Source organism: Bos mutus, chromosome 27 (genome assembly GCF_027580195.1).
Source record: "Bos mutus isolate GX-2022 chromosome 27, NWIPB_WYAK_1.1, whole genome shotgun sequence".
Classification (NCBI taxonomy): domain Eukaryota; kingdom Metazoa; phylum Chordata; class Mammalia; order Artiodactyla; family Bovidae; genus Bos; species Bos mutus.
In genome coordinates, this window is record NC_091643.1 from 3491521 (window position 1) to 3519239 (window position 27719).

The 27719-nt window shown below is 46.0% G+C and overlaps 2 protein-coding genes across 4 annotated transcripts; one reads left to right on the forward strand and one right to left on the reverse strand.

Moving 5' to 3' along the window:
* Positions 1–815: 815 nt before the first annotated feature.
* NKIRAS1 (NFKB inhibitor interacting Ras like 1) lies at positions 816–20036 on the reverse strand. Of its 2 annotated transcripts, none has more exons than XM_070364289.1 (4): positions 19911–20036; positions 11716–11826; positions 6458–6699; positions 816–1319 (listed from the first exon to the last, which is right to left on the reverse strand). In XM_070364289.1, the coding sequence occupies exons 2-4, from the start codon at positions 11807–11809 to the stop codon at positions 1077–1079; spliced, it is 579 nt and encodes a 192-aa protein (XP_070220390.1). In that variant the 5' UTR covers positions 11810–11826; positions 19911–20036; the 3' UTR covers positions 816–1076. The 2 variants fall into 2 exon arrangements, with proteins under 2 accessions (XP_070220390.1, XP_070220389.1); XM_070364288.1 differs by lacking the exon at positions 19911–20036 and adding an exon at positions 13784–19430.
* Positions 20037–20103: 67 nt separating this feature from the next.
* On the forward strand, positions 20104–22629 carry RPL15 (ribosomal protein L15). Of its 2 annotated transcripts, none has more exons than XM_070364290.1 (4): positions 20104–20203; positions 20615–20797; positions 20922–21058; positions 22275–22629. In XM_070364290.1, the coding sequence occupies exons 2-4, from the start codon at positions 20626–20628 to the stop codon at positions 22578–22580; spliced, it is 615 nt and encodes a 204-aa protein (XP_070220391.1). In that variant the 5' UTR covers positions 20104–20203; positions 20615–20625; the 3' UTR covers positions 22581–22629. The 2 variants fall into 2 exon arrangements, with proteins under 2 accessions (XP_070220391.1, XP_070220392.1); XM_070364291.1 differs by lacking the exon at positions 20104–20203 and adding an exon at positions 20297–20319.
* The last annotated feature ends 5090 nt before the right edge of the window (positions 22630–27719 follow it).

Sequence of the window (27719 nt, forward strand, 5' to 3'; positions counted from 1 at the left end):
GATCTTCCCAATCCAGGGGTTGAACCCAGGTCTGCCACATTACAGGCGGATTCTTTACCATCTGAGCTTTAAATAATTGTAAAAGTACTTATCTGTGTTTGGGAGGAAGAAAAAAAAATAGAGGTTCAACACTCAGTAACTATAAGAGAAGGCAGGGAATGATTTAACCATCTGAGTGATAGTTGTTTAACCAAAAATAAGTAATGAGAAATTGTAATTATAAATCGGCCAGAGCTGCCATCACATAAGTTTTGTATCTTACATGCTGTAGTTCTTGCCTTCCAGTCACTTAACAGCCAATTGAGTTTAAATTCACTGAGCTTCACCATCTTAAAAGTACCCCAGGTAACTGCTGTTTACTGGACCTTTTAAATCATTAGTTTGTTGTTGGACCACGTACCTCACATTTAAAACCAATACTTAACTGCTTTGATGGTTGAAACGACTTGAGTGGCTTGCTGCTTACTTTTCAAGTAGTTATATGGTAACTGACTTGTTCACGGCGGAAGCTTTACTAGTGTTTAGCAGCTTCCTAAAGAAGGAAGAAGCAATTTGAACGTATTTACACCACCTACTCAATTCATGCTAAATTTCAACAAAGTTAAATCATGCATTTTATTCTGTTCAGCAAGATCTCCACCAGATGAAGTTTAGCTTAACTCAGTACTCCAATTGTTTACTGTTTGTGATCCAATCTGGACACATGTGAGGTGTCATTTTAGAACCCTAGACATGAGACGATTAGAAGTCTGCATAAAGTGACCCAGGATGACCGCTTCTGAGAAAAGTTAAAGGTGAGCAGAGCTACTCGGGTCCTCTGCGTACAGCCAAGCTTTATTCAAGTACAACGTGATGTAAATGGCACAGGTGCTCGATTCAGGGACAAGTTTCAAACAATGAGGGTGCAAATACATGATTTCAAATCAGGCAATACAACTTAGCCCAAGTAACTTGATGATAACTGAAAGCGCATCAGAGGCTTCCTAAGGACCAAGGCAGACAAACGGCCTGGCTTGAACACGTTCACGGGTACCTAAAGGCAGTCCCGACTGAAGGACGCTGGCGCGCTTCGAGTCCTAGTTCTCCGAGCTCGAGTTCCCTTTGTTCTTCCTGCCGGGCAGAGGGAAGCTGGATTTGCTCTGGGGCTGCGAGAGCTTGCTGGCCAGCAGGGTGAAGGGCTCGATGAGGGTCTTGCGGTCAGTGACCGTCACCTCCCACAGGCGCACCTTCTCGCTCCTGGCCCACTGCTGTGCCACCTCGGCGTCCACCTGTCTCTGTTCCGAAAGGTCGATCTTGTTCCCTAGAACAACGATCGCCACCTGGAGGAGGGACGGAGGGAGAGGTCACACTTAGGAGCTCCTAGACCAAACGGAGAAGGAAGACTGTACGTGACCTGCGTGGTAAGAAGGCGGGGCAGCACCTCACTGCCGCCTCTGTGCATTTTGTTAAAAAAAAGGAATGCTGTAACCTGTGAAATGCCTGGGGTGTGAATGGAAGGGAGACGGGAAATCAATGCCTGGGGTACAGATAACGGTCTGACAAGCGTGCCTGTGTCTCAGTTCAGCTCTTACCTGCTGTCTGGGAAATCTGCGAGATGTCCTTGAAAACACAACAGGGCGCCCCGACCAGGGGAGGTCTGCACTCGGGGGAGCTGACTCTCTACTCACGTTCATCCAAATCACAGCAAAGTGCCTGAGGCAGGCACTGAAATCCCTGCTGAGCGCGTGCCCCAACGGGAACATTGTGCGTTAAAGGCAGGGCGAGCGAGCCTTCTCTCACAGCGAACACTCGCTACGCTGGGCGACGCAGGCAGCAGTCACAGGGCAGCCAAAGCCCGGGGGAGGAAATGGCATCCGGGTATTGAGGCGCCTGCCAAGCTGACTCAAGCCGGAGGTGGGGAGGCGGCGGGGGCACAGCTCGGAGCCCTGGGCGGCCCGGCCCGTCCCACCGTCAGAGGCCGTCCAGCCGGGACGGAGCAGCGCCCGGAGCCCGGTCTTCCTGGCTGGTCTGTAACGCCTGCCTCTCAGCAGGAGCCGCCCTCCCGGCGCGCTCCCCGCCCCCCAGCTTCACCTGCGCCTATCCTTGTCGTCTGCTCTTCCCGACAGGACAGCAGAGGCAGCGCGCTTTGCCCGCAGACGTCCCCGCGGCCGGCGTCTGCACAGAGGCCTGCCCTGCGGCCAATGGGACAGGCCCTGCCCTGTGGTGCCAGCGGCGGGGGAGGCGGTCCCCTCGGCTCCGCGCCCTCCCCGCCCGCGTCCTTCCCCGATCCGTCCCCGCCGCTTATCGCCGAGCGGCCCCTGGTCACCCCACGCGCCGCCCGTCGGGATGCGTTCAGCCCGTGGATGACCCGCCGGCATGCTTGCAGCAAGAAGACAGAAGCAACGGGAAGGGAACTTCTGTGTACTTCCACCACCGCACCTAACCGCCCTCCGCATCCTCTAAGCCCACGTCCACCCTCTAGGATCGGGTATCGCTCCACCAACCATTCCCTCGCTCCTGCACCTCTCCACTGAGCCATCCTGCACACAAACAACTGTCTCATCTGAGAAACAAACCTTCTCAACATCCTTCTCCAGCTCCCGTCCCGCTTTGTGCTGGGTGCCAAGTCGTTTCAGTCCTGACTGTGCGCCCCTGCGGACTGCAGCCTGCCAGGCTCCTCTGTCCATGGTGTTCTCCAGGCAAGAATACTGGAGTGGGCTGTCATGTCCTTCGCCAGGACATCTTCCCCACCCAGGGATCGAACCCGGGTCTCCTGTGTCTCCTGCACTGGCAGGCGGGTTCTTGACCACTGTGCCCCTGGGAAGCCCTGTCCCCTCTATGGGACAGAACATTTACCCTCTGACTCCAGGCTCTTGAAGAGCTATGTTTGCTGTGTTCAGCCCCCTCAGCCAGTCCAGCAGACTTTTGAAGTGCTCCGCGTTTAAACACTACTTCTCGGCTTTGTTGATCTGCCTTCAGCATCTGACAGAGCCTGGTCACTCCCTCCTTTTTAAAGCGCCGACTTCACTTGCCTTCCGGTCTCTTTGCCCTCATCCCTGTCTTCCTCCTGCTTCAGAGGCCACTTCCTGTGCAGACTCCTCAGCCGCGGTCTTCTCAGTGCTAACCACTAAAGGTCAGTGTGCTTGAGAGCGAGCCATTGCACTAAAACACGGCTTTGCACCTTGTCCCCCACGGTCAGAGTCAGCATAGAGCAATCAGTTTAAAACTAAGTCAAAAGGAGGTTCAGCTTCCTTCACATGAAGCAAAAACGAAGCTACGAAAACACCCTTCACCTAGAAGAGTCACGAAATCCAGACATTTAAGCCCAGGGTTGTCAAGGCTGCAGAACAGGCGCTCTCACTGTATTCCTACAGAGGGCAGCTCCGCACCGTCTTTACCCTCGACTCGAGATCCTAACTTGTGCTGGTGGATCTTCAACTATCGGCTAAAATGTATGTACAAAACAATAAAAGTCTAACAGTATTCACTGTAGCATGGTTCATAATAGCACATGACCCGAGATAACCCATGTCCCATCAACCGGAGGCTAATTACATATGATACACCTATAGTCATACAATGAATACGAGGCAAACTTAAAAAAAAAAAAAGAATCCTGAGTACTCCTAGGGAAAGGACTCCAAGATGTATTACGTGAAAAATACAAGGTGTAGAACGATAAGCCACCTCAGGTATAACAGAAGAATAAGGAAAAAATATGTACATTTGCTTGTATTTATATGAAGAAACCCTGCAAGGGTGCCCCTCGACTAGGAAGGTGGGAAAATATTTAAAAAACACACTTGGGTACCAGAAATGGATGGCTGAGGATGGGTGGGAACCAGAGTTCACTGGAGTCCTTTTTATTTATGAACCATGTGCAAACATTCATTTTCTTAAAAACATGAAAATAAGTCATCTAACCCAGGCTACACCCTGCCCTCTCTTTGCCGCCACCCTCCCCTTGCCGCCACCCTCCCCTCCCGCCCGCCCGCCCCCAGCGTGACAGGCACCTCCCCCCCGGGGGGGCCTCAGCCGGCACCCCCCCCAATCCCCGCCCCTCGAAGCAGCCCCTCCGGAGGCCGGCCAGGCGCCCCTCACGTCCCGGGTCTCGGCGAGCAGTCTCCGCAGGAGGGAGGCCTTCCCGCGTGGCCTCCCGCCTCCCGCCAGCAGCTCTGTGGGAGCAGACTGTTTCATGTCTCCCGTGTCCCCGGCCCCTCACCAGAACAGTGCCGGCCCACAGCCCGGGAAACGTCTGCGGTCCAAACTCGCCTACACGGAGCTACCACCTCGGCCAGGGCAGAAAGGCTGTCACTAAAAGTCTGTAGATGGGTTTCCCTGGCGGCTCGGCGGTACAGTCCGCCTGCCAGCGCGGGAGACACGCGTTCCACCCGCCACAGAGCAGCTATGCCCCGCGCGCCCCAACCACGGAGCCCGCGCCGCCAGAGCCGGCTCCGCAGGAGGAGAAGCGCAGGGAGAGGGCCGCGCGCCCCAACTACAGAACGGCCCGGCTCGCTGCAACTACAGCAAGCCCGTGCGGCAGCAAGACCCAGCACGGGCAGGAATGAATGAATAAAAAGGGCAAAATAATGCCATCTGCAGCAACATGGATAGCCCTAGAGATTGTCATAACTGAAGTCTGAAGAAGACAAATACCACAGGAAATCATTTACATGTGAAATCTAAAATATGACACATGACCTGACACAGAAGCAGACTCTCGAACAACAGACCTGCGGCTGTCGAGGGGAGACGACTGGGGAAGGAGCGGGGTGGGGGGCGGGGTCAGCAGATAGAAGGGGTCAGCCTTCATGCACAGATCGGAGAAATAAGGTCCTGCCCTACAGCAGTTTGTTACAAACTACAGCTCCACCTATGTCAGCGTTCTTGAAATGACAAGGTTACTGAAATGGAGCACAGGTGAGTCAGTGACTAAGGAGGGAGGGCTGGGTGGGGAATGCGTGTGGACATAAGAGGTCCAGCTGCTGCTGCTGTTAGGTCACTTCAGCCATCTTCGACTGTGCGACCCCATAGATGGCAGCCCACCAGGCTCCTCCATCCCTGGGATTCTCCAGGCAAGAACATGAGTGGGTTGCCATTTCCGACGCCAATGCATGAAAGTGAAATGTGAAAGTGAAGTCACTCAGTCGTGTCCAACCCTCAGTGACCCCATGGACTGCAGCCCACCTGGCTCCTCTGACCATGGGACTTTACAGGCAAGGGTACTGGAGTGGGGTGCCATCCCTTCTCCAATGCATGCATGCATGGTAAGTTGCGTCAGTCGTGTCCAACTCTGTGTGACCCCACAGATGGCAGCCGACCAGGCTCCTCTGTCCCTGGGATTCTCTAGGCAAGAACACTGGAGTGGGCTGCTGTTTCCTTCTCCTGAGGGACCCCCTGCAGTGCTGGGAAGCCCCCCAGCTGTATCAGCGTCAGTGTCTCAGCTGTGTTATCTACAATGCTGCTGCTGTCGTTTAGTCCCTAAGTCGTATCTGACTCCCTGTGACCCCGTTATTTGCAGCCCACCAGGATGTCCATGGAATTATCCAGACGAGAATACTGGAGTGGGTTACCATTTCCTTCTTCAGGGGATCTTCCCGACTCGGGGATCAAACCTGTGTCTCCTGCCATTTCAGGCAGATTCTTGACCACTGAGCCAGCAGGGACTACAATAGTTTTGGAGGGTGTTACCAGCATTGGGGGAAACTGGTGAGGGATCTCTGCTGTTTCTTAAAATTGCATGTGAATCTACAATCATCTCAAAATTAAAAGTTTGACATGAAAAAATATATGAGAATTAGGTTAAGACCATCCGGTGATGTTAACAGGTTCATGACACGGTTCCCTAGGCACTGAGAAGGTGGTCTTGACCTGGAGAAAAGCCTGCAACAAGAGAGCTCCAGGCGGGGAGCCAGTGGCTGAGGAGGACTGCCAAGGGAACAGAACCATCCTGCTGACAAAGTGTGCAGAAAGCAGACCCCTGGAGCGGCCCTGGGGTACCAGGACAGAGGAACAGACACGGGCCAGATCATCAAGGGCTTCACAGTCTGTAGTAAGAATCTTATTTTCAAGTGGTACATCAATAGAACCCAGTAATTATTCATTTTTTTCCATTTCTTTCCTTTTTTTTTTCTTTTTAAGGCTGAAGACAATCCTATTTATCCAAGAAGACAATAAAAAAATAAAAAGTCCTAGGAAACAGTGGTCCCAAATGATATGAAATGAACTATGTATGTGAGATATGGAGTCATTAAAGTTCAACTTTACATGTAAACAAGCAAAGGCAGAGAGTCAAGCTCTGGTCCTGGTTGAACCCAGTCAGTCCTGTATTTCCTGGGCTAGGAAAAAAAAGTCATGACGACTACAGATATTATGAATACAACTGAATGCTTTTAAAACATTTTAATTGCCCGGAATTCCATGCTACAATTTAAACAGAATTCACAGTTGGCTTTTTTTTTTTTAACAACCCACTTACCTCTTTTTTATCTTTGAACTTATCAATTTCTTTCTTCAGAAGCTCCACTCTTTGAAAGGATTCCAGGTTGTTCACGCTGTACACAAGAACAAAGCCGTCGGCAAATGAGAAGTAGTGCTTGGGCAGCTCCACGCCTTCCTGCAGGCCTCGGGTGTCGTAAAGGTGCAGCTGCTCCTTGACGCCTCGGTCCGTCTCCACTGACGCCATGTACACGTCCTCCAGCGTCTCGCAGTCCCCCAGTCCTGGGCGAGAGGCCAGTCATTCTCTTTTAAGCCTTTACTGCACCTGTTACCACGCTGCCTCTGCTGTTTGGCTGCCTGGCGTGCAAGATCTCAGCTCCCCGGCCAGGGACTGAACTCGCAGCCCCTGCACCAGAAGGCGGAGCCGCAACCACCGGACCACCAGCAAGTCCCCAGAAACTACTTTTGTATATACCAGTATCAAGGCATTACGTCATTCATCTGAAATGAATAATGTTATTGTCAACTTTATCTCCATTTTTTGAAAAAGCTATTCGTTTTTGGACAACTCCACCAATTTTTGAGTATTTTGTCATCGTGTACAAGTTGGCTTTCTAGGTTCCTTATTTACTATACCCAAGAATCCTATTTCCACTTACTTATTTAAATTGAAAAGTAGTTAAGATTCTTTCTTCCATATAGGAATATTTAGGAATAAAAGATAAAAAGATATATATATCTATAAAATATATATCTCCATATAGGAATAACAGATAAAAATTTGGCAATGAGATTTACTATTATTTTTAAAAAGTAACTTACAAGAGTCAGAGAACTTAATGTCTAAAATGGTAATTAAAGTCTGATTTTTAAAGTAGTTTCAACAACTAAGTGGCCCTGTTTTCTTCTTCATCAGAGTCAAGGACAGGACTTGGGTAATCTTGATTTTTCTCTGGACAATGTCCACCATTTCCAGGGTCTGTTTAAAGGACTCAAAAATGCACATGTCCAGTCTGGGTCTAAGCACCAGGCCTTAATTCCCAGGTACCTACTGTGCACTTTTGTCTGACGTCTTGCATGTCCTTCGCACCGACAAGACTTGTTACCCTCCCGCCCACACCTGTCGCTCCTCCCCGCTTTGTCCCGTGATCGCCATCCATCTGCTCAGTCCTGAGTGTTCTCTCTGAATGAAGCAAGTATGGGTGAAAGTGAAAGTTAGTCGCTCAGTCGTGTCCGACTCTCTGTGACCCCGTGGACTGTAGCCCACCAGGCTCCTCTGTCCATGGGATCTTCCAGGCAAGAATACTGGAGTGGGTTGCCATTTCCTTCTCCAGTGGATCTTCCCAACCCAGGGATCAAACCCAGGTCACCCGCATTGCAGGCAGACTCTACCGACTGAGCCACCAGGGAAGCCTGGTGAACATGGATGGACGTATGGGTGAATACGGTCCCAAATCAGCCCCTCAGCTGCTACGAGCTCTGCTCAATCCACCGCCTGCTCCCACTCCCCTGGCTTGCGCCCTTCTCCTGAACCACTGCCAACAGCTCAAGAAACACCTGGTCAACCCCTCATCCTCTCCAGACTCTGCTGAAATGTCAGCTCTGTAGGTTTTCTTTGGATTATCCTCTATTCTCCATCCTGTGCTTCCTGTGTCTTGCACATGTAAGACCATTTCACCCGTCCATCTTTTCATATCTGTCCCCTCTGAAACTGGAGGGTAAACTCCAGTGGCCTGCTCCCACACTGTGGGGCCAGCTCTGCACCCTCTAGGCAGAGGGATCTGGGGAATCTGACCACCGAAAAAGTTAAAAACCCTAACTATGCTAACCTCTAGGGTTAACTATTAATAACAAATGCCCCACCCAGGTCACCTTATAATGAAGCAAAGTCACGAATCCTACCCACGTGCTCAGAGCTTTAAATTAGCTTTTCAGTTCGCCATTGTTAATTACTAAGCAGACAACCAAGGGTTACCAGACTCCTGAGAAAGAGACCAAAAAGCAGGAAAGAGCGCCTGGAAAGAAAGAGACTGTGCAAAGAGAAGAAAACAAACCAAAAACTACCAAATACCACACTTAGAGAGATAAGATGGTGCATTCATGAAATAAGAACAGGATACGAAGAAGTAAAAACTGAATATAAGGGCCAAAACGTAAAGATGAGGGAAATCCCCATAAAGTACAACCAAACACCGAGACAGAAAACAGGAGAGGAGAAACTAACACCAGGGGGTGAGGCCAGAAGATCCAGCATCCAAAACGAGAGCTCTGGGACCTCCATGGAGGCCCCGTGGCCTAAGACTCGGCGCGTGCAACGCAGGGCGCGAGGGTTCCATCCCTGGTCAGGAACTAAGACCCCACACGCCATGCGGTGTGGCCAAAGCATTTACAAGACAGCATGTGATCACAGGAAGACGTTAGATTCGGAAAACCACCTCAGCGTGTATGCGCTCGGTTGTGTGCGACTCTGCGACCCCCCTGGCGGACTGTAGCCCGCCAGGCTCCTCTGTCCATGGGATCCTCCAGGCCAGAGTACTGGAGTGGGCTGCCATTTCCTTCTCCAGGGGATCGTCCCAACCCAGGGATCGAAGCCTCGTCTCCAGCATAGAGAGTCACAGGGACAATAGTAAACAGCTTTACTCGGAAGCCCCAGGGTCGCAACTGTGCCCAGGCACAGAGGGCCATCTGAGGCTGTCATCGCCCAGGGCCCCATTTCATCATGAAACATTCTTCACCCAAAGAAAGGACTGGAAGATGTGCTCCAGCAGAAGAAGGGAGTAAACAAAAGATGACAACAGGTCTAGAAAGGGGAACTGAAACCCAGAGAGAAGAAAGAAGCCAGGGGAAGTCCTGCGGTGAGAGCTGTGCAACAGGCCCAGAGGATGCCAGGTCCCAGAAGGTCTCACCAAAGAGCGTGCGTGTGTGTGTGCGTGTGTGGTGGGGGGTTATCTGACACAGCAGACCTCAAAGGAAACAGAAACATCAGGACATGCATAAGAGTTAGGGAAAGATGTAAACAAACTAAAGAAATGATAAACAGGGCAAATGTTAGCCTCCATAAACAGAAAAAGAAGAAAGAAGACAGTGCATGACGCTGCTCAGCTGAGAACACCCACAGGTGCCAGCAGCTCAAAGTGTGGTCTGCCAGAGATCCCCCGAGGCCTCCTTCCAGGGAACCCACACGGGCCAAGGGTCAGACACGAGTGAGCAACCAAACACAACAACATGGGCAAAACTTCTTTCGTAACAACACTAAGGCATTCACCTTTTGCACTATGTTGACATTTGCTGGTGATGCAAAAGTAACGGTGGGTAAAACCAGTGTTGGCTTAGTACAAATTCAGGCAGGGGTACCAACTGTGTTAGTGGCTGAATTCCTCACCACCTCCTATTGCACTCTAAAAAGAAAAAATCAATTTCATTTAAGAATGTCCTTGAGAAAGCAGGAAAAATTACCAAATTTATTAAATCCCAATCTTTGAGTATGTTTCTTTATCTTTTCAATATTCTATGTGATTAATGGGAAGACTGCATTAAGTATTTCACTTAATGAATAATGGTGACTGGAGGAAAAGTTCTTGTGTCCGAGTTGCAAGCTGAACCAGGCTTTTTTGTTTTTAAATGACACACAAAAACCATGGGTTTTTGGGTATCTGACAGACATTTTCTCAAAGATGAATAAATGGAATCTATCGTTTCAAGGAAAATAACTGACAATATATGTGGTTAATGATAAGATTTGTGAGCTTTCAAGCAAAAAGGAGAATTCTATCCATTGGCATAAACTTGATAGCCTCCCAATGGCAATGACATTGGTGATGACATTAACAAATGTTATTCGGAAGATCTGCTTATCTAGGTTAACCAGTATTTTCCAAATGACCCATTCATGATAAAAAACTATGCTTGGGTAAAAAACCCATTTGATGTGCAAGACAGATCAATGTGATTTTAATGTAATACAAGCTCACTGATGTGGTTTTGGGGTTCACACTGCATAACCATCAATGACCGAGTTTTAGTGAAATACCAAAGCAAATCCTGAACTATCTGCAAAGCTATTAAGATACTCCTATCTTTTTCAACCACATACTTGTGTGAGGCCAGATGTTATTCATGTATCTCAACTAAAACAGCACACAACAGCAGGCTGAATGCAGACACAATCGGTTACGAAAATCCAGCCGCTTCCTACTAAGCTGGACATTCGATTTTCAGAAATGTAAATCCACAATCATCTCACTAAATTGCTTTTGAAAATATAATTATTTTTCATAAAAATGTGTTCCCTTAGCATGTAATAAATTTATTGTTCTTACTCTAAGTAGTACATTTAAAATTTTCCTCAGTTTTAATTTCTAATGTAATAGAAATGTCGTAAGACACAGCCTACATAAACAAAAGCTGTGGGGGTTTTGACAGGATAAAGGGATTCTTTTTTCCCCCTTGGGCATAATTTGTTTTTTGTACAAATTAGAATCTGAGGGTAAAAAATGCAGAACCGTTAATGCAGCATTTATGACAGGAGTAATGGTTTTGGGGAAATCAAAAGGTTTTCAGAATTTCTGACACAGGCACATCATGATAAAAACCGAATGTGGAGTTAACCAGAGTTGTTAAATATTATTTTGGGAAGAAGGCAGAAGAGAATCAGACCGCATCAAAATGGTCAATAAAAATAAGATAGAAAAGTGCTCCAGGGTTCTTGCCACTGACAAACACTTCAAAGATCCATGATTCTACCTAAGAGAAGCCTCATTTCCTTCAGCTGTGTCTGTGACCTCCTTAAAGCCAGAGAGGCCTCATCATAGCCTGGATCACAGAGGAAATACAGAACAATTTTTAACTCAATGAATGGATAGATGAATGAGATAATCCAATTCACAAAAGTAGGTCATATTGCAGCAAACAGCTGTCTCTTCATTCTTAAAACCCATTCAGCGGTATTGGAAAGTCATGTATGAAATGAGAATGAGGGATCAGTGTATCCTGAAGTCAGTGAGTCTGTGACTCCAAGACTGCTATTCATGATGTAAATACTCTACTGGAAACCACAGACAACATTGTCTTGCCTGTTATAACTCCTGTTTTAACAGAGTAAGTGCGAGCACTCTTGAATGTCGACAATATAAAAACATTTTCTCCTTGCCCCTACATCCCCCTTCAGTCTCTGTCAACTTCTACAACCTTCCTGGTCCCTTTAGACGACACCTCACCCATCTCTAGGTCAGCACAGCCAACCAAAGACACCAGCCAGTTCCCAGAGCCTACAGAGAAACTAGAGAAAAAAAATCTTACCAATAGTATGATTCCCATAAAGGAGCTGCTCCAAAATCGCTGTCTTCCCCACAGATAGCAAGCCACAGACCACCACCTTGCAGCCTTTCCCCATCTTCTCTTCAGAGATCGCTGTGAAGAGAAGAGAAGATCTTTAAAAGAAAAAAAAAAAAAAATCCTTTCCTTTTTCTATGTTTAAATGTAATCAGTAATATGTACACAGGGGGATACTGGGTATTTCAAGTATAAAAAAGAAATACAGAATAAAGTTTATTCCTCCAAACCCCATTCCCTGGTTCCCACATGCTCCCTTAGAGCAATCAGTGCTATGGTTCAGTATATATCCCTGCAGAGGTAACCTAGAGAAATGCAAGAATACACATATAAACACGCTTGTTTTCAAAAAGAAGAGAGACATCTTAAAGACTATTTTAATATTAATTAAGTCTACAGCAATCCAAACAGAATCCTAGATAAATCCAATCCTTGAAAGACTGCCTGCTCATCAATGTCTACCTGGAGAAACAAGCATTTAAGTAAAACTTTAAGGAGCCATGAAGATAACAATTTGGATAGAGAATGGACATCATTAAAAATTTGGATAGAGAATGGACGTCATTTTTTATAAGAAGCATTAACACCATCAATGCCAACGTTAGTCTTTTCTCAGGAGAGTAAGACACTGGATTTGGGGCTGTCTTAGTCACAATTCTGAGTCATGGTTCTTCATGCTAGAAAAATTGCTCAGGCACTTTAAACCGAAAGAAAAGGAAAACTCATTCCTCTTTGCTTCCTCACATATCCAAGGAAGAGAGAGATCAGGTAACAAACATTTTATTGAATTTTCCTCAAGGTTTTTTTTTATCTTCCAGAAGGCAAGGCAGAAACGGAAAAAAGACTCATTAACTACAACAAAACAGCCAAGAGAATTCAGATTCCACATTGCCTTCTGTCACCTTCCAACACAAACCTTAATCATCATGTCCTCCAGTTCCCTTACCTAGAAGTGTGGAGGGGCTTCCCGGGGGCTCCGTGGTAAAGAACCCACCTGCCACCGCAGGAGATGTGGGTTCCATCCCTGGGTTGGGAAGATCCCCTGGAGCAGGAAATGCAACCTACCCCGGTATCCCTGCCTGGGAATCCCATGGACAGAGAAAACTAGAGGGATAGAGCCCATGGGGTCACAAGAGTTGGACATGACTGAGCGACTAAATAACAACAAAATCAGAAGTGTGGAGCATGCGGCAACTCTGACTTAAAAAGGGTGCCACAACTCCAAGGCAGTAAACAACAAACGTGTTCAAATAAGCATCTGATAAGGGAGACCCGTGGACATCACTCTGTATGTGCATGTCGCACACCACTTGTTTTTAACCAAGATCTAAAACACTAAGCGAAAACGAACTTTCCATCAGCCTTCTCTACTTTCTCAAAGTCTAATTTTTTTAAACTGAGGTATAGCCGATTTCCTTGGGCCTTCCCAAGTGGCACTCGTGGTAAAGAATCCACCTGACAATGTAGGAAACACAAGAGGTGAGGGTTCAACCCCTGAGTCCGGAAGATCCCTCTGTGGTATTCTTGCCTGGGAAATTCCACGCAAAGAGCCTGGCAGGCTACAGTCCACAGGGCTGCAGAGTCAGACACAACCGAGCACGCACAAGGTGCGGAACGGGTTTCCAACAGCAGTGTCAAGTGTGCAGAGTGACTCGAAGTTTTTATGGATTATACTCCATCAAGTTATTATGAACGACTGGCTACATTCCCTGTACTGTACAGTATACCCTTTTAGATTATACTTACGTAAGTTGTGTAACAGTTGTTCCTCTTAACCCCCTCCTCCTGCGTTGCCCCTCCTCCTTCTCCCTATGGCAACCACTAGCTTGTTGTCTGGATCTGAGTTCATTCCTGTTATACTCACTAGTCTGTTTTTTTTAATATCGCCTCTAAGTGGTAACATACAGTATTTGTCCTTGTCTCTTATACCCTCCAGGTCCACCCACGTTGCGGTAAATGACAAAACGCCATTCTTTTCTTCTGGCTGAGTAACACTCCATTGTGTGTGTGTACTGTGTCGACTTTATCCACTCACCTGTGGATGAACACTTGGGTTGCTTCTGTGTTTCGGCTGTTGTAAATAATGCTGCAGTGGACACTGTGGTGTGTGTCTTTTCAAACGCGTGGTTTTGTTTTCTCAGGATGGGAACCCAGGAGCGGCAATGCTGGCTCATATGCTAGTTCTGTTTTAGTTCTCTGAGACGCCGCCATGTCGTTCTCCACAGTGGCTGCCTCAATTTACACTCCCGTCAGCAGTGTAGGAGGGTCCTCTTTTCTCCAGTTCCTCACCAACACGTGCTATTTGGAGACCTCCCGATGACAGCCATTCTGACAGATGAGAGGTGATCTCCCACTGGGGTTCTGATTTGCATTTCTCTGATGATGAATGACACTGAGCATCTTTTCATGTGCCTGATGGCCACCTGTATGTCTTCTTTGAAAAACTGTCTATTCAGATCCATCACTCATTTTTAAATTGGATTGTGTGGGTATTTTGATAATGAATTGTTATATTTTGGATATTAACCCTTATCAGTCATATTATTTGCAAATATTTTCTCCCATTCAGTACGTTGTTTTCATCTTGTCAATGGTTTTGTTTGCTAAGCAGAATCTTTCAGGTTTAAACAGATTCCATTTGTTTGTTTCCTTTGCCTTAGGAAACAGATTCAAACAAACATTGCTAACATTTATGTCAGTGTTCTGCCTATGTGTGTTCTATGTTTTATAAGAGTTTTATAGTTTTCAATCTTGCATCTTTAATCTGTTTAGAGTTTATTTTTGTATATTGTGTTAGGGAATGTTTTAATTTCACTCTATTATATGCAACTGTCCAGTTTTCCCAGCACCACTTACTGAAGAGACTTTTTTTCCCTCCATTGTATATATTCTTTCCTTTGTCATAGATTGTCAAAGTCTACAACTATGTATAACCCAAATCAGCCACAACACTAACCACATGGAACATTTTAAAGCTAATATTATTATAGTACAGTAATAACACAGTACTCATTTCCAGAGCGGTATGCTACATTTTACCAGTAGATAAATAATCATCACTTACGTGATATAACCATTATTTCTTAGGTGGCATGCTCTCAATCTTTCTGAGAAATCTTCCCAAGAATATTTATCACCTACTTCCAGGAGAACCACTTCTCTTAGGGGACTTTCTTTTCAGTTTCAGAGTACTTGCAACAGAAAAATTCTCAGTCTGTCTTTATAAGGGCAGGGTTTGGTGTAACACTAATCATCTATGGTATGGTAACACCTATGTCAGCGACCATGGCCTATATTAAAAGTTTTCTACAGATACTTCTGAATTTGTGATTAATGTCATTTCCTTTATCATAGGATTCTATCCTCTTTCCATATTGTGGTCTTCTGTAAGTTATACTACTGAATCTTTCTTTCAAAAGGTTTTTAGTATTAGTTAAAATTTGGGACTTCCCTGGTGGTCTAGTGGCTAAGACTCTGTGCTCCCAATGCAGGAGCCCCGGGTTCGATCCCTGGTCAGGGAATTAGAACCTGCATGCCACAACGAAAGATCCCACATACTGCAGCTAAGAGCTGGTGCAGCCAAATAAATTTTTTTAAAATGGGATTTGCATGCCAAGTGAGAATTATTTAAAAAAATAATATTAATAGTTAAAATTTAAAGAAAGTTGCCACCTATGAGAGAAGAGAACAAGAAATTGATGGCAGCACAAACTATTTCTGTTGTCAGAAAAGTTTGCCGGTGGAATCTACATTCTGATTTTTCTATTTTCTATTGTTACTTGCCTTCCTCCAAAACAGTCCCACAGAATGTGTAAATACCAGTCCTCACCTCTCCCCTACTGTCCAATCAAAAAGTCCCCCATTGCCACAGACTATACCAACCTTCACACAATTCAAATGCTGTAAAAGGGCAGGTACATACTGCAGTTGAGGGAAGCCGCTGTTTTAGAAGAAAAAAAAGCCCAGTGATTAACAGCAACAGACTCTGTGAAAGGGAGGTGGGTATGAGTGCTAGGGACTGTAGAAAACTGAGAAAATGCTGAAATCGACAGACTCCTGAGAAATCCAGAAATCAAATATTCCTGAGACTTTTTGGAAGTAGTCTTAATTATCTGCTTTAAAAGTGGTATACTACAATTGTACTTTAATCACTTGTGACTGGCAGATAAAGTATGTTAAAAATATGCATTATTTTGTATTTGTGTATAAGAAATTGCAGGAGTTATTTCAATACCTCAGAGGAAACTTCATCAAGGGCAAACAGCAAAAGGAACTGAAAAAGAGGTAATTCAGACACTAGATAAGGATTTTAAGGTTTTTTAGGAAGGAGAGAAGGAAAGAAAGAGAACAGAACAGACCATGGTAAATATCTTACACCAAAAAGAAAACAAAGATGAGAGTGTGATTACTTAAAACATACCTGAAACAGTCCAGGTTCTTAGCTATCTTCACGTGGAAAACAATAATACTACATAAACCTGAAGATCAGTGACCTGCTTTATCATCAAATAAAAAAACATGAATTCTGAGGTACAAACTATTGTGTGTAAAATAAATAAGTTATAAGGCTACATTGTACAGCATAGGAAATATAGCCAATATTTTCTAATAATTATAAATGGAATATAATTTAAAACTGCAAATCACTGTTGTACACCTGAAACTCATATAATATTGTACGTCAACCACGCCTCTATAAAATTCATTTCTTAAAAGTATGAATCCTTCAAAAAAATTAACATCTAAGGTAAGATTCTGAATGAATAACATTAAATACACACAAAAACACCCCATTTTCTATGCATGATGATGGCAGGGACTCTCATGACATACAAGGAACCTGTTCTCACACTTATTTATATATACTCATATTTACAAACAAAAATTACTAAAAGCTTAGTTCTCTAAGCATTATAATATTTCATAATTCCCAAACATAATAAATATGCACCATTTCCTTCCAAATATAAAAGGAGGTCATCTTCAACGACCTAAATGGGCCGGGAGTCACAGGAAGAGACAGGGTGGCCCAGCCGCTTACTAAAACCCGGTTTTGAAAAGTCTGAAAGGCTCCAGAGTAGACAGCTGACCTCCAAGGCTCCTTCTAACACTGAAGCTACGAGCGCGGAAACTACTTACCCAGAAACCATGTTAACACAAGGTTAACACCAAAAGCGGTAGCTAAGGATGCTTGTACGGTCCCTACCCTAAGAAACTGCTGGACAATAAAATTCAATCTGGGATCTATGCACCCCTAATACTCTGATGGATTAATAAATGACTAAGAAAATGTGCTTAACAGACAAAGTCCGATAGTCTTAAATACATATTGGTTTGCCTTCCAGGCTTCAATAACATGGCTAGAGAATAAAAATGTGATCTAATCCATCCTATTGAAAACACTGAGCCCTGTCAGTATTCTCTTTGAAGAGCCATCGGAGACAGCTGACAACCCCAAATTGTCAGTACCGCTGTTCTAAGGAAATCATTCCAGTTTTAAAGTAAAATACAACTTTTTTATGTAACCAGAAAAATATTAACACTGCAACACTGCTGACTTCATAAAGAGATGTTAGGGATCTTATCATGTAAGCATAGCAGGAGGAAAATTTCTACTCCTGCGCATTGGTTTATGTAAACATAATGGATTGTGTGTAGTACTTCCACTTACCCATATATGAATAATTTTACTTACATAAATATATATTTAAGAGTTTTGCAAACAACATTACACATACTAAATACAATAAGCACATTCCAGCTTACCATTCTTCTACTCATTCAGTAAATATTTACTGAGGGATTACCATAATTCCTGGATTGGGAAGATCCTTTGGAGAAGGGAATGGCAACCCACTCCAGTATTCTCGTCTGGAAAATTCCATGGACAGAGGAACCTGGCGGGCTACAGTCCATGGGATTGCAAAGAGTTGGACACGACTGAGCCACTAACACTTAACACCATAATGACAAGCATTAGGGATAAAGCAGAGTGCAAAACCAGAAATGATCACTGCCCTCAGAAATTTCAAAATCAATTGAAAATACCAATCCAAATCTTGCAAAATTACTACGAGACACTGCAAATTAAGAAACAAAACTGCAAAACCTAATTAAGAAATTAGCGGTGATTAATCACATTGCCAGAATCCTCTTTCCAAATGATGATTCCAACTTTGCAATCAATAGTGAAAGTGAAGTCGCTCAGTCGTGTCCGACTCTTTGTCACCTGTGGACTGTAACCCACCAAGCTCCTCCATCCATGGGATTCTCCAGGCGAGAGTACTGGAGTGGGTTGCCATAGTTCTTGACTAATGTTTCTCATACCCCACATCTGATCAGTAAACCTTTGGAACACATCCATGGCTGGACCAGTTAGAGCCTCCATCACTAATGAAGTAGCTGAAGGCACCATCTTCCCTCACGTGGTCTCTCAAAGATGCCCGTGTCATATTCCCCAAGTCCGTGAGTGTTCTTTACCTGGACTTCTAGGTTACAAGACTTCTGAGGCTGTGACTACATTAAGAACCTGAGAGGGGGAGTTCACCCCGGATTATCTGAGTGGACCCAACGTCATCACAAGTGTCTTTACAAGGAGGGACAAGAGGGTCAGAAAGAGAGAGACAGAGATTTGAAGATGCTACAATGCTGGTTTTGCCAATGAAGAAGTGAGGAGCCAAGGAATGCAGGTGGCCTTTAGAAGCTGGAAAAGAAAGGAAATGGATTCTCCCCTAGAGCCTCTAAGAGAAAACACAGCCCAAGAGACAACCCGATTTTAGCCTAGTGAGATTTCTGACCTACAGACCTGTTAAGACAACAAATGGGTACCGTTTTAAGTCTGTGAAGCTGCTGTAATTTGTTTCAGCAACAATAGAAAAATGAATACAACTTCCTAACTGGCCACTTTTTCCCTTCTTCCTTTTAGCCTCAAATGATCTTTTTTTTGGCTGCGCTTGCTTGTGGGATCTTCTAATAATTCCCCCCAGTCAGGGACTGAACCCGGGCCATAGCATTGAAAGCACTGCAGAGCCAGAGAATCCCCCCAAACGATCCTTTTTAAAATGTAGGTCACATGAAGTCACCCTTCTGCTCAAACGCTTCCAGCGGTTTCCAATCTCAGAAAGTCTGCAAACCCACAGTCCTCATAAGGAGCTCCACCTCTTTGATGTCGCTTGCTAGTTTCCTCTGTGGCTCGATTCCAGCCACACAGCTGTTCTATTAACGCAGGCACTCGCCAGCTTTGGCACTGTTCCCTCTGACCGAGATAGGGCCCGGGGCTCAAGTCTTTCCTCAAATGTCACCCTGAAGATTCCGGCCGAAATTTCTACCCCCATCCCAATACTCCCTACCGCTTCGCTCCCGTCAACATCTGTCCTTAGCACTTACCACAGAATACAATATATGTATGTTGATTGCCCTATTCCAAGAAGCTAGAGTCTTTGCCACGACCCCAGCCACCTTCCCAGCAGCTGGGCGCACACGAGGCACTTCATAAATCAAAGCCCCTGTCAGGACTTTTACAAGGGTACCACTGCAACTAGGCAAGAAAACAAGCAAGATCGGGAACGGGGCTGGAGACCAACCAAACCCGTTAATTTAGACGACAAAGGAGTCTCCTACACCTTCGCCCCATTTCAACTTAGAATGTGTAAAAGAGTTTAACCACTTCATTTCTCTAAAATGAAAATATTCTGGAGGTGCAAAAAAAAAAAAAAAAGCCAGTATATAAACTGTCAATGAAGAACGCAACACAAAATGTCTGCATTTTCTCGGCTTCCCCCCACCCCCGAAAACGCTCGCACCTGCCGACCAGATTGTGGCATATAAATAGGTTAAAAAAAAAAAACAACCAAACCCGTGGTTCTGACGGAGCAAACCCAGGGCCAAACCTGCACGCAGGAAAAGCGCCACCCGGGCGAGCCCCGTCCGCGCCCCGCGCCCCCGCAACCCCATCTGGAGGAAACCCCCTGAGAGCTGGGTCTGCGACCCCAACTGCTCCGGGAGGGGCGAAGCCGCCGCCGCGAAGCCCCCGCGCCTCCAGCGGCCCACCCGGCAGGACCCCCGGCCTGTGCGCGCGTCCGTCCAGGGAGAGGGGGCGCCCGCAGCCCCCAACAAACCCGCCCGAGAGCGCCGCGGCCCCGGGAGCCCCGCCCCCAACCTGCCTCTCAGCCGCAGATGCTCGGCTGCCCGAACCTCGCCGCGGACCGTCGCCGCCGGCTCTGAGGCGCGCGTCCCGAGCAGCAGGGGGCGGGACCCTGAGGCAGGTCGCGCCCAATCCTGGCCGAACTCCGCCCACCCGGGCTCGCTGCCGGAACTACATATCCCGTGAGGCCCTGCGCCACAGCCGCTTTCCAACGGAAGGAGGCTCGCTGTCGTGGGGGGGGGAGGGGAGGCGGAGCGCCAAAGGGATTGTGGGAGAAAGGTTCAGTCCTTTCCGTCAGGCGGCAGCCATCAGGTAGGCAGCGTCAGGATATTCGCCGCTTCATCCGCCGCCGATCTCCCTTCACGTCGGCCATCCAGGCTTGGGGGCCCTGCGTCCTGGGAGTTTCTCCTGCCCCCTGCGCGGCGCGGGTTCGATTGCGACGCGGGGCAGCGCGGGCGCGGAAAGGCGGCCCCCCGGAGCGGGCTGGGGGGGATGCAGTGATGGCGGCGCGGACCCGAGCTGGGCCCGGGGCGCGGAGGAGAGGGACGCGCGGGGGCTGAGGTCCGGGAAGCCAGGCCTCGGGCGTCCGAAGGCGAGGCCGGCGGGCCGGGAGGAGCAGGCGTCTTGACCCGCGCCGCGCCGTCACCGCGCCTGCCTTGTGTCGGCGGGCGCTGAGGCGGGCGGCTGCCCGCACCGCGCGTGCTGACACCCGCGTGTCCCCAGGGTGAGCCGACATGGGCGCCTACAAGTACATCCAGGAGCTGTGGAGGAAGAAGCAGTCGGACGTGATGCGCTTCCTGCTGCGGGTGCGCTGCTGGCAGTACCGCCAGCTCTCGGCGCTGCACCGCGCCCCGCGCCCCACCCGGCCCGACAAGGCGCGCAGGCTGGGCTACAAGGCCAAACAAGGTGAGGGGCCCCGGGGCGGGGGGCGCTGACCGTCCGGCGGCCGGGGACGCGCCTGAGCGGGCGGCGTGGGAAACCCGCCCCGCGGCCGCCACCCTCACGGCCTCCGTGCCCTCCACTCACATAGGCTATGTCATATACCGGATCCGTGTGCGCCGCGGGGGCCGCAAACGCCCAGTTCCTAAGGGTGCCACCTACGGCAAGCCTGTCCACCATGGTGTCAACCAGCTCAAGTTTGCTCGAAGCCTGCAGTCGGTTGCGGAGGTAAGAGACTGAGTGCTGGTCACCTCCTGGAGGTGATGGAGAAGGATGTGGGCCGCTGTTCGGTGGTTCATTTGTACCTAGGTGAGCCCTGTTGTGTTTGGAATGTGGCTTGGTGAGTTTTATTCTTGATAACCTCAGTAAATCTTCTCCAACACCTACTTAGGGAAAAAAGTGCAAGATCTTTATAGATGCAGTATTTTTTTAAAGACAACTCTCCATCAACATTCAAATTGGACACGTGGGGAGATAAAGCTTTTTGTAAGGGGAAGAGAAATACATAACACTGTGTTAGGTGTCATCCAGTTTGGTTTGTAATGATAGAATTCCCATTTTCTAACACATAAATGAATAGGTGGAATTAGGTTCTGACATGATACAGAAAAGGGTTTCTCGCCCATCTCCCCCGACCCTCCTCCCAGCTTAAGTGGTAAACAAATCTGCCTGCAGTGCAGGAGATACAGGTTTGATCCTTGGGTGGGGAAGATCCCCTGGAGGATGAAATGGCAATCCTCTCCAGTATTCTTGGGTGAAAAATCCCATGGACAGAGGAACCTGGTGGGCTGCAGTTCATGGGGCCACAAAAAAGTTGCAAAGACAAGGACTAAGCACAAACATGCAATCTAGTTGAGTTGCAACCAGAATTTAGTTTTCATTTGGGAATCTCTCATAGGTCATATAAATTAATGTGAACCTGTGGAGCCTAAACTTTTAAAGGGCAATTAAACATCTTAAAGAGGAACTCTCCCCAGGTGTTACTGGTTATGAATTGTCTTTCTTGGCTAGTAAATTAAGCTATGCTCTGTTGAAGAGGTTGGCCAACATGGGCCTGTTGCCCGCCATAAGCTAAAAGTATTTTGTTTAAAAAAGGCATAGAAGACCATGCAAGAGACCTTTGTAGCCTTCAGAATTCTCTTAAGTTTGTTAACCCTTCTTGTACTAGAAAAGTGCAGGGTTCCAGAATACTAAGTTTGGTTAGCTAGATATTAATATTTCACACCTTAATTGGCAAGAAGGTAATAAGAAAGGTTTCAAATAAGCATGTTGTGTTATTTTCTAGTAAGTCTTCCTTCTACTTGGGGTCCCAGCCTATGGGGAGATGCTGAGTATTTGAGTAGTTTAAGTCAGAAGCCTTCGTCACTTGTCTAGTGAATTTGCTGACTGATTTGTTCCTGGGATGTGTGGAAGGCTGACCTTGGGCCTTTGTTTCCTGTCCTAGGAGCGTGCTGGCCGCCACTGTGGGGCCCTGAGGGTCCTGAATTCCTACTGGGTTGGTGAAGATTCTACGTACAAATTCTTTGAGGTTATCCTCATTGATCCATTCCATAAAGCTATCAGAAGAAACCCTGACACCCAATGGATCACCAAACCAGTGCATAAGCACAGGGAGATGCGGGGGCTGACGTCTGCAGGCAGAAAGAGCCGCGGCCTGGGCAAGGGCCACAAGTTCCACCACACTATTGGTGGCTCTCGCCGTGCAGCGTGGAGAAGGCGCAATACTCTCCAGCTCCACCGCTACCGCTAATATACGTAATGTTTGTAAAGTTCTTACCTAATAAACAATTTAGGACGTTCTTGTCTGCTTAAAAGTGTTTTTAATTTGTCTGTTAAAACTAGTTGTCTGCAGATTGCTTCATTGAATGCATTGTCAAATTATGAAAGTTAAAGTGCAATAATGTTTGAAGACTTATTGAAGTTACTTACACATATAAGTGTATATGAAGTGATGGTGTATCTTGTTTTTAATAAGGGAAATGCCTTTGTGTTTGCTTTATTAGGGAGTTGATGTGTCTGTGTTTAAAGTGCTGTTTGGTACAATAGGTGTAAAATTCTGTAAAAGAGGAGTGCAGAAGCTTAACCCTGTAGGTTTGTTGATGCATGTGGTGAGACCTGCAGCTTATTGGGGTGATGCAACGCTCTGCAGTTTTACGGAGTTTGGCAGGGACAACATTTTCAGTTGGATTTTCATTGGAAATGTGAAGGGTGTCCTGATCCTTTCTCATGATCATATGCAGAAAAATAATGATATTTGTGAGTAGGGCCCACATTTAGGCTTAATCTAATATTACATTTGTGTAACTGCTGCTTCTGAAAGGCAAAAAGTAAAGTAATGCCACCATTTTTAAGAGAATTGAATAGACCTGTTGCAAGAGGGTTCTGACGAATCAATCCTGGTTTACCTAAATTAAATGGCCTTGGCCTCCATGGTACCACTGAAGTTCATATAAAGCTCCTGGTTCAGGTTTTGGGATCTGTAGAATACTGAACCGTGCAAATGGTCGTATTTACACTGGTGTTGATTAAAACTGATGGAAATAGAACATTAGATAAGTGAGGGGGGAGTTAATTAGCCCTAAGGTTTGTAAGGTAGTGATAGGATTGGGAGCTTGGTGTTCATCAGACCCCTTTCAAGTGTAGGACGATAGGAAAAACTTGGATCCAAAAGTCCAGTGTTTTCTCTGTAGTAGTAGTTGTGACCATCATGAACTCTCTAAGCCACATTAGGGGTTGGGGGAAATCAGGGTGGTTATATTTAAAAAGTATCATTGCTAAGTGTAATCTGTTCTCTAGGGTCAAGTCACTCCATTCTTAAAAGGCTATTGAGAAAACTCATCGTTGGTGCCAGTGCAAGTTCAGTTGGCCTCCAACTTCATGTTGTCTACAGTTCCCATCCCCTCGCAAACCAGCCTCACAGTCCAGACTTGCTGGGCCGCCAGCTGTGGTTGCCCTTACTGCCTCATTCTGCTGGTTCCGTCATGTCTTCCCATAGACCAGGCTTCTGTTTCCCAGGGTGGATGTGAGTGTAGGGAATACAGAAGAGGAATTACCCCAATTCTTGGCTTGCTATCTGCATAAATAGTTTGATTTTGAAACTTAATCGCTGGCTTTCTTGAACCAATTTTTTTTCTTCAAGGGTCTTTAAAAAGGCCCGCTTAAGTGATTTCCAGAAAACAGGCTTGCAAAACCTTTTAAGACCCGAATTCCTTCCAACTCAAAAAAATCTTAAACCATACTATTTTGTGTGTAGAGGTTGTTCAACTACATAATAACAGAATAAATGTCTATTAAACCAAAACAAATGGACCTTCTGTTATCTTTTGTCATTTAATACTAGTAGGCTTTAACGCAAACCAGCCTGCAAGAAGACTTCAAAATGATGGCAGAAACAGTCAACGGTTTCAGGGGAAATGTATAGTATTTAGTTTTTCTCACGTCTCTTTGGTCCTTGCATGAATTAGAAAAACTTGTTTGAAAGTTTTTTTCCCAACTATTCGGGTTGCCACTTGGGGAGGGGAGGTCAAAGGTCGGGGTTCCCTATATTCAGATCACAGTGTGAATAGCTTCCACGGTCTTCCTTGCCCCACTCTGTAGTCTCACAGCTGACCTCATTCTGTAATAGCTCATCCCACTCTCCTGGCAGTTTCTCAGGCACTTCAGGCCCTTTCTAATGCCTGTATACAGGAACACTCAGCAGGTAATACATGTCACCTCAGAAGCTTTCCCTGATAAGCCCATAAGTTGTGTTGGTTCAGATACACCCCAACTGATTATTAGGATTTTCTTCAGCAGTAGGGCAGTTGGATTTTTACAACCCCAGAAGATGAAGACTTGTCATTAAGGAAGCAGACATGAAGCAATCGCTCAAGGTCGCCCGGTGGCAGTCTGAATTACTAGCTTCTTAAACATTTAAAGTTTGGTTATGTAATACACTGACATGGCTAAAAATTCAAAATAAAATTAAGGACTACAGTAGAAGTCTCTCTGCCTCTCCAGTTCCCATTCTGGAGGTAGTGTGATCAGTATGTTTTTCCCATCAGGAGATACATAAATACAATATATATGTATTTTTCCTTTTTTACCCAAATGGTAGGATGTTACACATGTTGATTTTTTTTTCATGTAGTTCTATATCTCTGAAGGTATCACTCAATGGACATGAGTCTGAGCAAGCTCTGGTAGATGGTGAAGGATAGGGAAGCTTGGCGTGCTACAGTCCATGGGGTCCTAAAGAGTTGGACATGACCGAGTGACTGAACAACAACATATCTGAGCTTATTCTACACCAGTTCATCAAGGGCTTCCTTGTTCTTTTTATGAGTGCACAGTATTTTGTCATAATGTGGCCCCTGAATATCTTTTTTTTCCAGTCTCTTTTACAAAGTTTTTTGCGTATATCTTCGTTTATCTGTAGGATTAATTCCTAGAAGCACAATGGCAGAGTTAATGTACAGTATGTATATTACTGTATGATTCCATCTATATGACATTCTGGAAAAGGCAAAATTACAGAGACAGTAAACAGGATCAGTTCAGTCACTCAGTTCATGTCCTGAAATAGTTCCTGAATATTTCCTTCCAATGAATATTCAGAACTAATTGATTAGTTTGATTTCTTTGCAGTCCCAGGGACTCTTGAAGAAGAGTCCTCTCCAACACCACAGTTCCAAAGCATCAATTCTTTGGCACTCAGCTTTCTTCACAGTCCAACTCTCACATCCATACGTGACCACTGGAAAAACCATAGCTTTGACTAGACGAACCTTTGTTGGCAAAGTAATGTTTGTGCTTTTTAATATGCTGTCTAGGTTGGTCTTGGCTTTTCTTCCAAGGAGTAAGCATCTTTTAATTTCATGGCTGCAGTCACCATCTGCAGTGATTTTGGAGCCCCCCCAAAATAAAGTCTGTCACTGTTTCCATTGTTCCCCCATCTATTTCCCATGAAGTGATGGGACCGGATGCCATGATCTTAGTTTTCTGAACGTTGAGCTTTAAGCCAACTTTTTCACTCTCCTCTTTCACTTTCATCAAGAGGCTCTTTGGTTTTTTGCTTTATGTCATAAGGGTGGTGTCATCTGCGTATCTGCAGTTGCCAATGGTCAGAGGGAGGAAGGAAGGAATAGGCAGAGTACCGAGGATATTTTACGGCCGGAAGCCACGCTGTATGATGCTCTGTAATATCACTATACGTTTGTCTAAGCCCCCAGAATGTACAGCTCCAAGAGCGAACCCTACTGTGAACTATGGTATTTAGTGATAATATTGCAATGCTGGTTCATCAGCTGTAACAAATGTGCCGTGCTGGAAGAGGATACTGATGATGGGGGAGGCTATATGCATGTAAGGGCAGAGGGTTTATGAGAAATTTAACTGTGAACTTAAAACTGTTAAAAAAAACTTTATCATAAATAGCAAGCAAGCAAAAAAAAAAAAAAAAGGATGTACTGACAGAGACATCTTGTCCAGTCTGATAGAATTGTCATCTGCTTTTATTTTTACTCTTCTGAGTGTGGCAGAAGCAAAGCCACACGCCATAGCTTTTTCCTGGGTATACACCTGACCTATGTTTCACCCAGTGGCCCTACTTTAGGTAGGGGTCTTAGTGACATTCTTGCCAATATGTGAAAACAAATGACACATCTCCTTCCAAGGCAATCAAGAGCTGGTGAGTCAATGAAGGCCAGTGATTCTGATCTCGTAGCTAGAAAGTGGTAGAAAAAGCTGCTCAACCCCATCAGTCCGCATGAACCAGAAAGCTTTGTTGCGTTAAGCTACTGTTAATTGCACTCTTTCTTATGATAGCATAGCCTCTTTTGACGCTGACGAATTAAGGAAGTCGAGCCTGCTTTTTATGTTTGTCTTACTTTGTCTTATGGTGACCTGTTGTAATCCTTTGGCCATTTTTCTATTAAAATCCATAACCTTTAAGTACCATGCTATATTAAATGAATTGTAGGGTGGCTGCTACCTTACTGTTGCTACGTTGCATCATTTCTCTGCTCTTAAGTTTCTTGAGGGTGACTTTACATAATGAGCTTCCTTGAGAGCTCAGTTGGTAAAGAATCCGCCTGTGATGCAGGAGATCCAGGTTTAATTCCTGGGTTAGCAAGGTGCGCTGGAGAGGAGTTAGGTTACCCAGTCCAGTATTCCTGGTGGCTTAGCTGGTAAAGAATCTGCCTGCAATGCGGGAGACCTGGGTTCGATCCCTGGGTTGGGAAGATCCCCTAGAGAAGGGAAAGGTGACCCACTCCAGTATTCTGGCCTGGAGAGTTCCATGCACTGTATAATCCATGGTGTCTCAAAGAGTTGGACACGACTGAGCTACTTTCCCTTCATTTTACTTCACTTATGTAGAATAAGTTCTCAAAAGTTCAACTGTTTGTTTTATCCTTTCAATTCTAAGCTCTCATTCCATCTCCAAATTCTGAAATCCCTAAGGGAAATTAGTTAGGTATATTGCATCAGTCAGGTAGACTAGATTAGGCTACAGTAACAACCTCTACATCTCAGTGGCTTAAAATTAAAAAGGTTTCTTTCTTGAACAAACTACATGCTCATGGAGGGCTGGTCATGGTCTTCATCTCAGAAACCAGGCTATTGGAATGGCCACTGTAGCACATCACCAGCCTTCCATGGCGAAGGGCAAAGGGAGCGTGGTACAGCATACCCGAGCCTTCAGAGCTTGTTCTCAGGGAGTCGTCTGAAGCAAGTTCCACGGCTCTACCTGAGTTCGATGTAGGGAAGTGATTTCACCAGGTAAGAGAGAGAACCGAATATTTGTGAACAGTTGAGCTTTTATAAATATCCATCATTTGGAGAAAAATTTGCATTATTTGGATTTGTCCTGGAAGCATCACACAGCCTGACATACCAGCAGTGAGGTGAC

Excerpts from the sequence above, each read along its gene's own strand:
- NKIRAS1 (XM_070364288.1), bottom strand. The coding sequence starts at position 13,922 with ATGAGCCAGCATTGCCGCTCCTGGGTTCCCATCCTGAGAAAACAAAAC. Across the intron at positions 6,700-11,715 it reads TTATGGGAATCATACTATTG|GACTGGGGGACTGCGAGACG; the intron begins GTAAGATTTTTT and ends CCTCTCGCCCAG. Across the intron at positions 1,320-6,457 it reads AGTTCAAAGATAAAAAAGAG|GTGGCGATCGTTGTTCTAGG; the intron begins GTAAGTGGGTTG and ends TCCCTCCTCCAG.
- RPL15 (XM_070364290.1), top strand. The coding sequence starts at position 20,626 with ATGGGCGCCTACAAGTACATCCAGGAGCTGTGGAGGAAGAAGCAGTCG. Across the intron at positions 20,798-20,921 it reads GGGCTACAAGGCCAAACAAG|GCTATGTCATATACCGGATC; the intron begins GTGAGGGGCCCC and ends CCACTCACATAG. Across the intron at positions 21,059-22,274 it reads GCCTGCAGTCGGTTGCGGAG|GAGCGTGCTGGCCGCCACTG; the intron begins GTAAGAGACTGA and ends TTCCTGTCCTAG.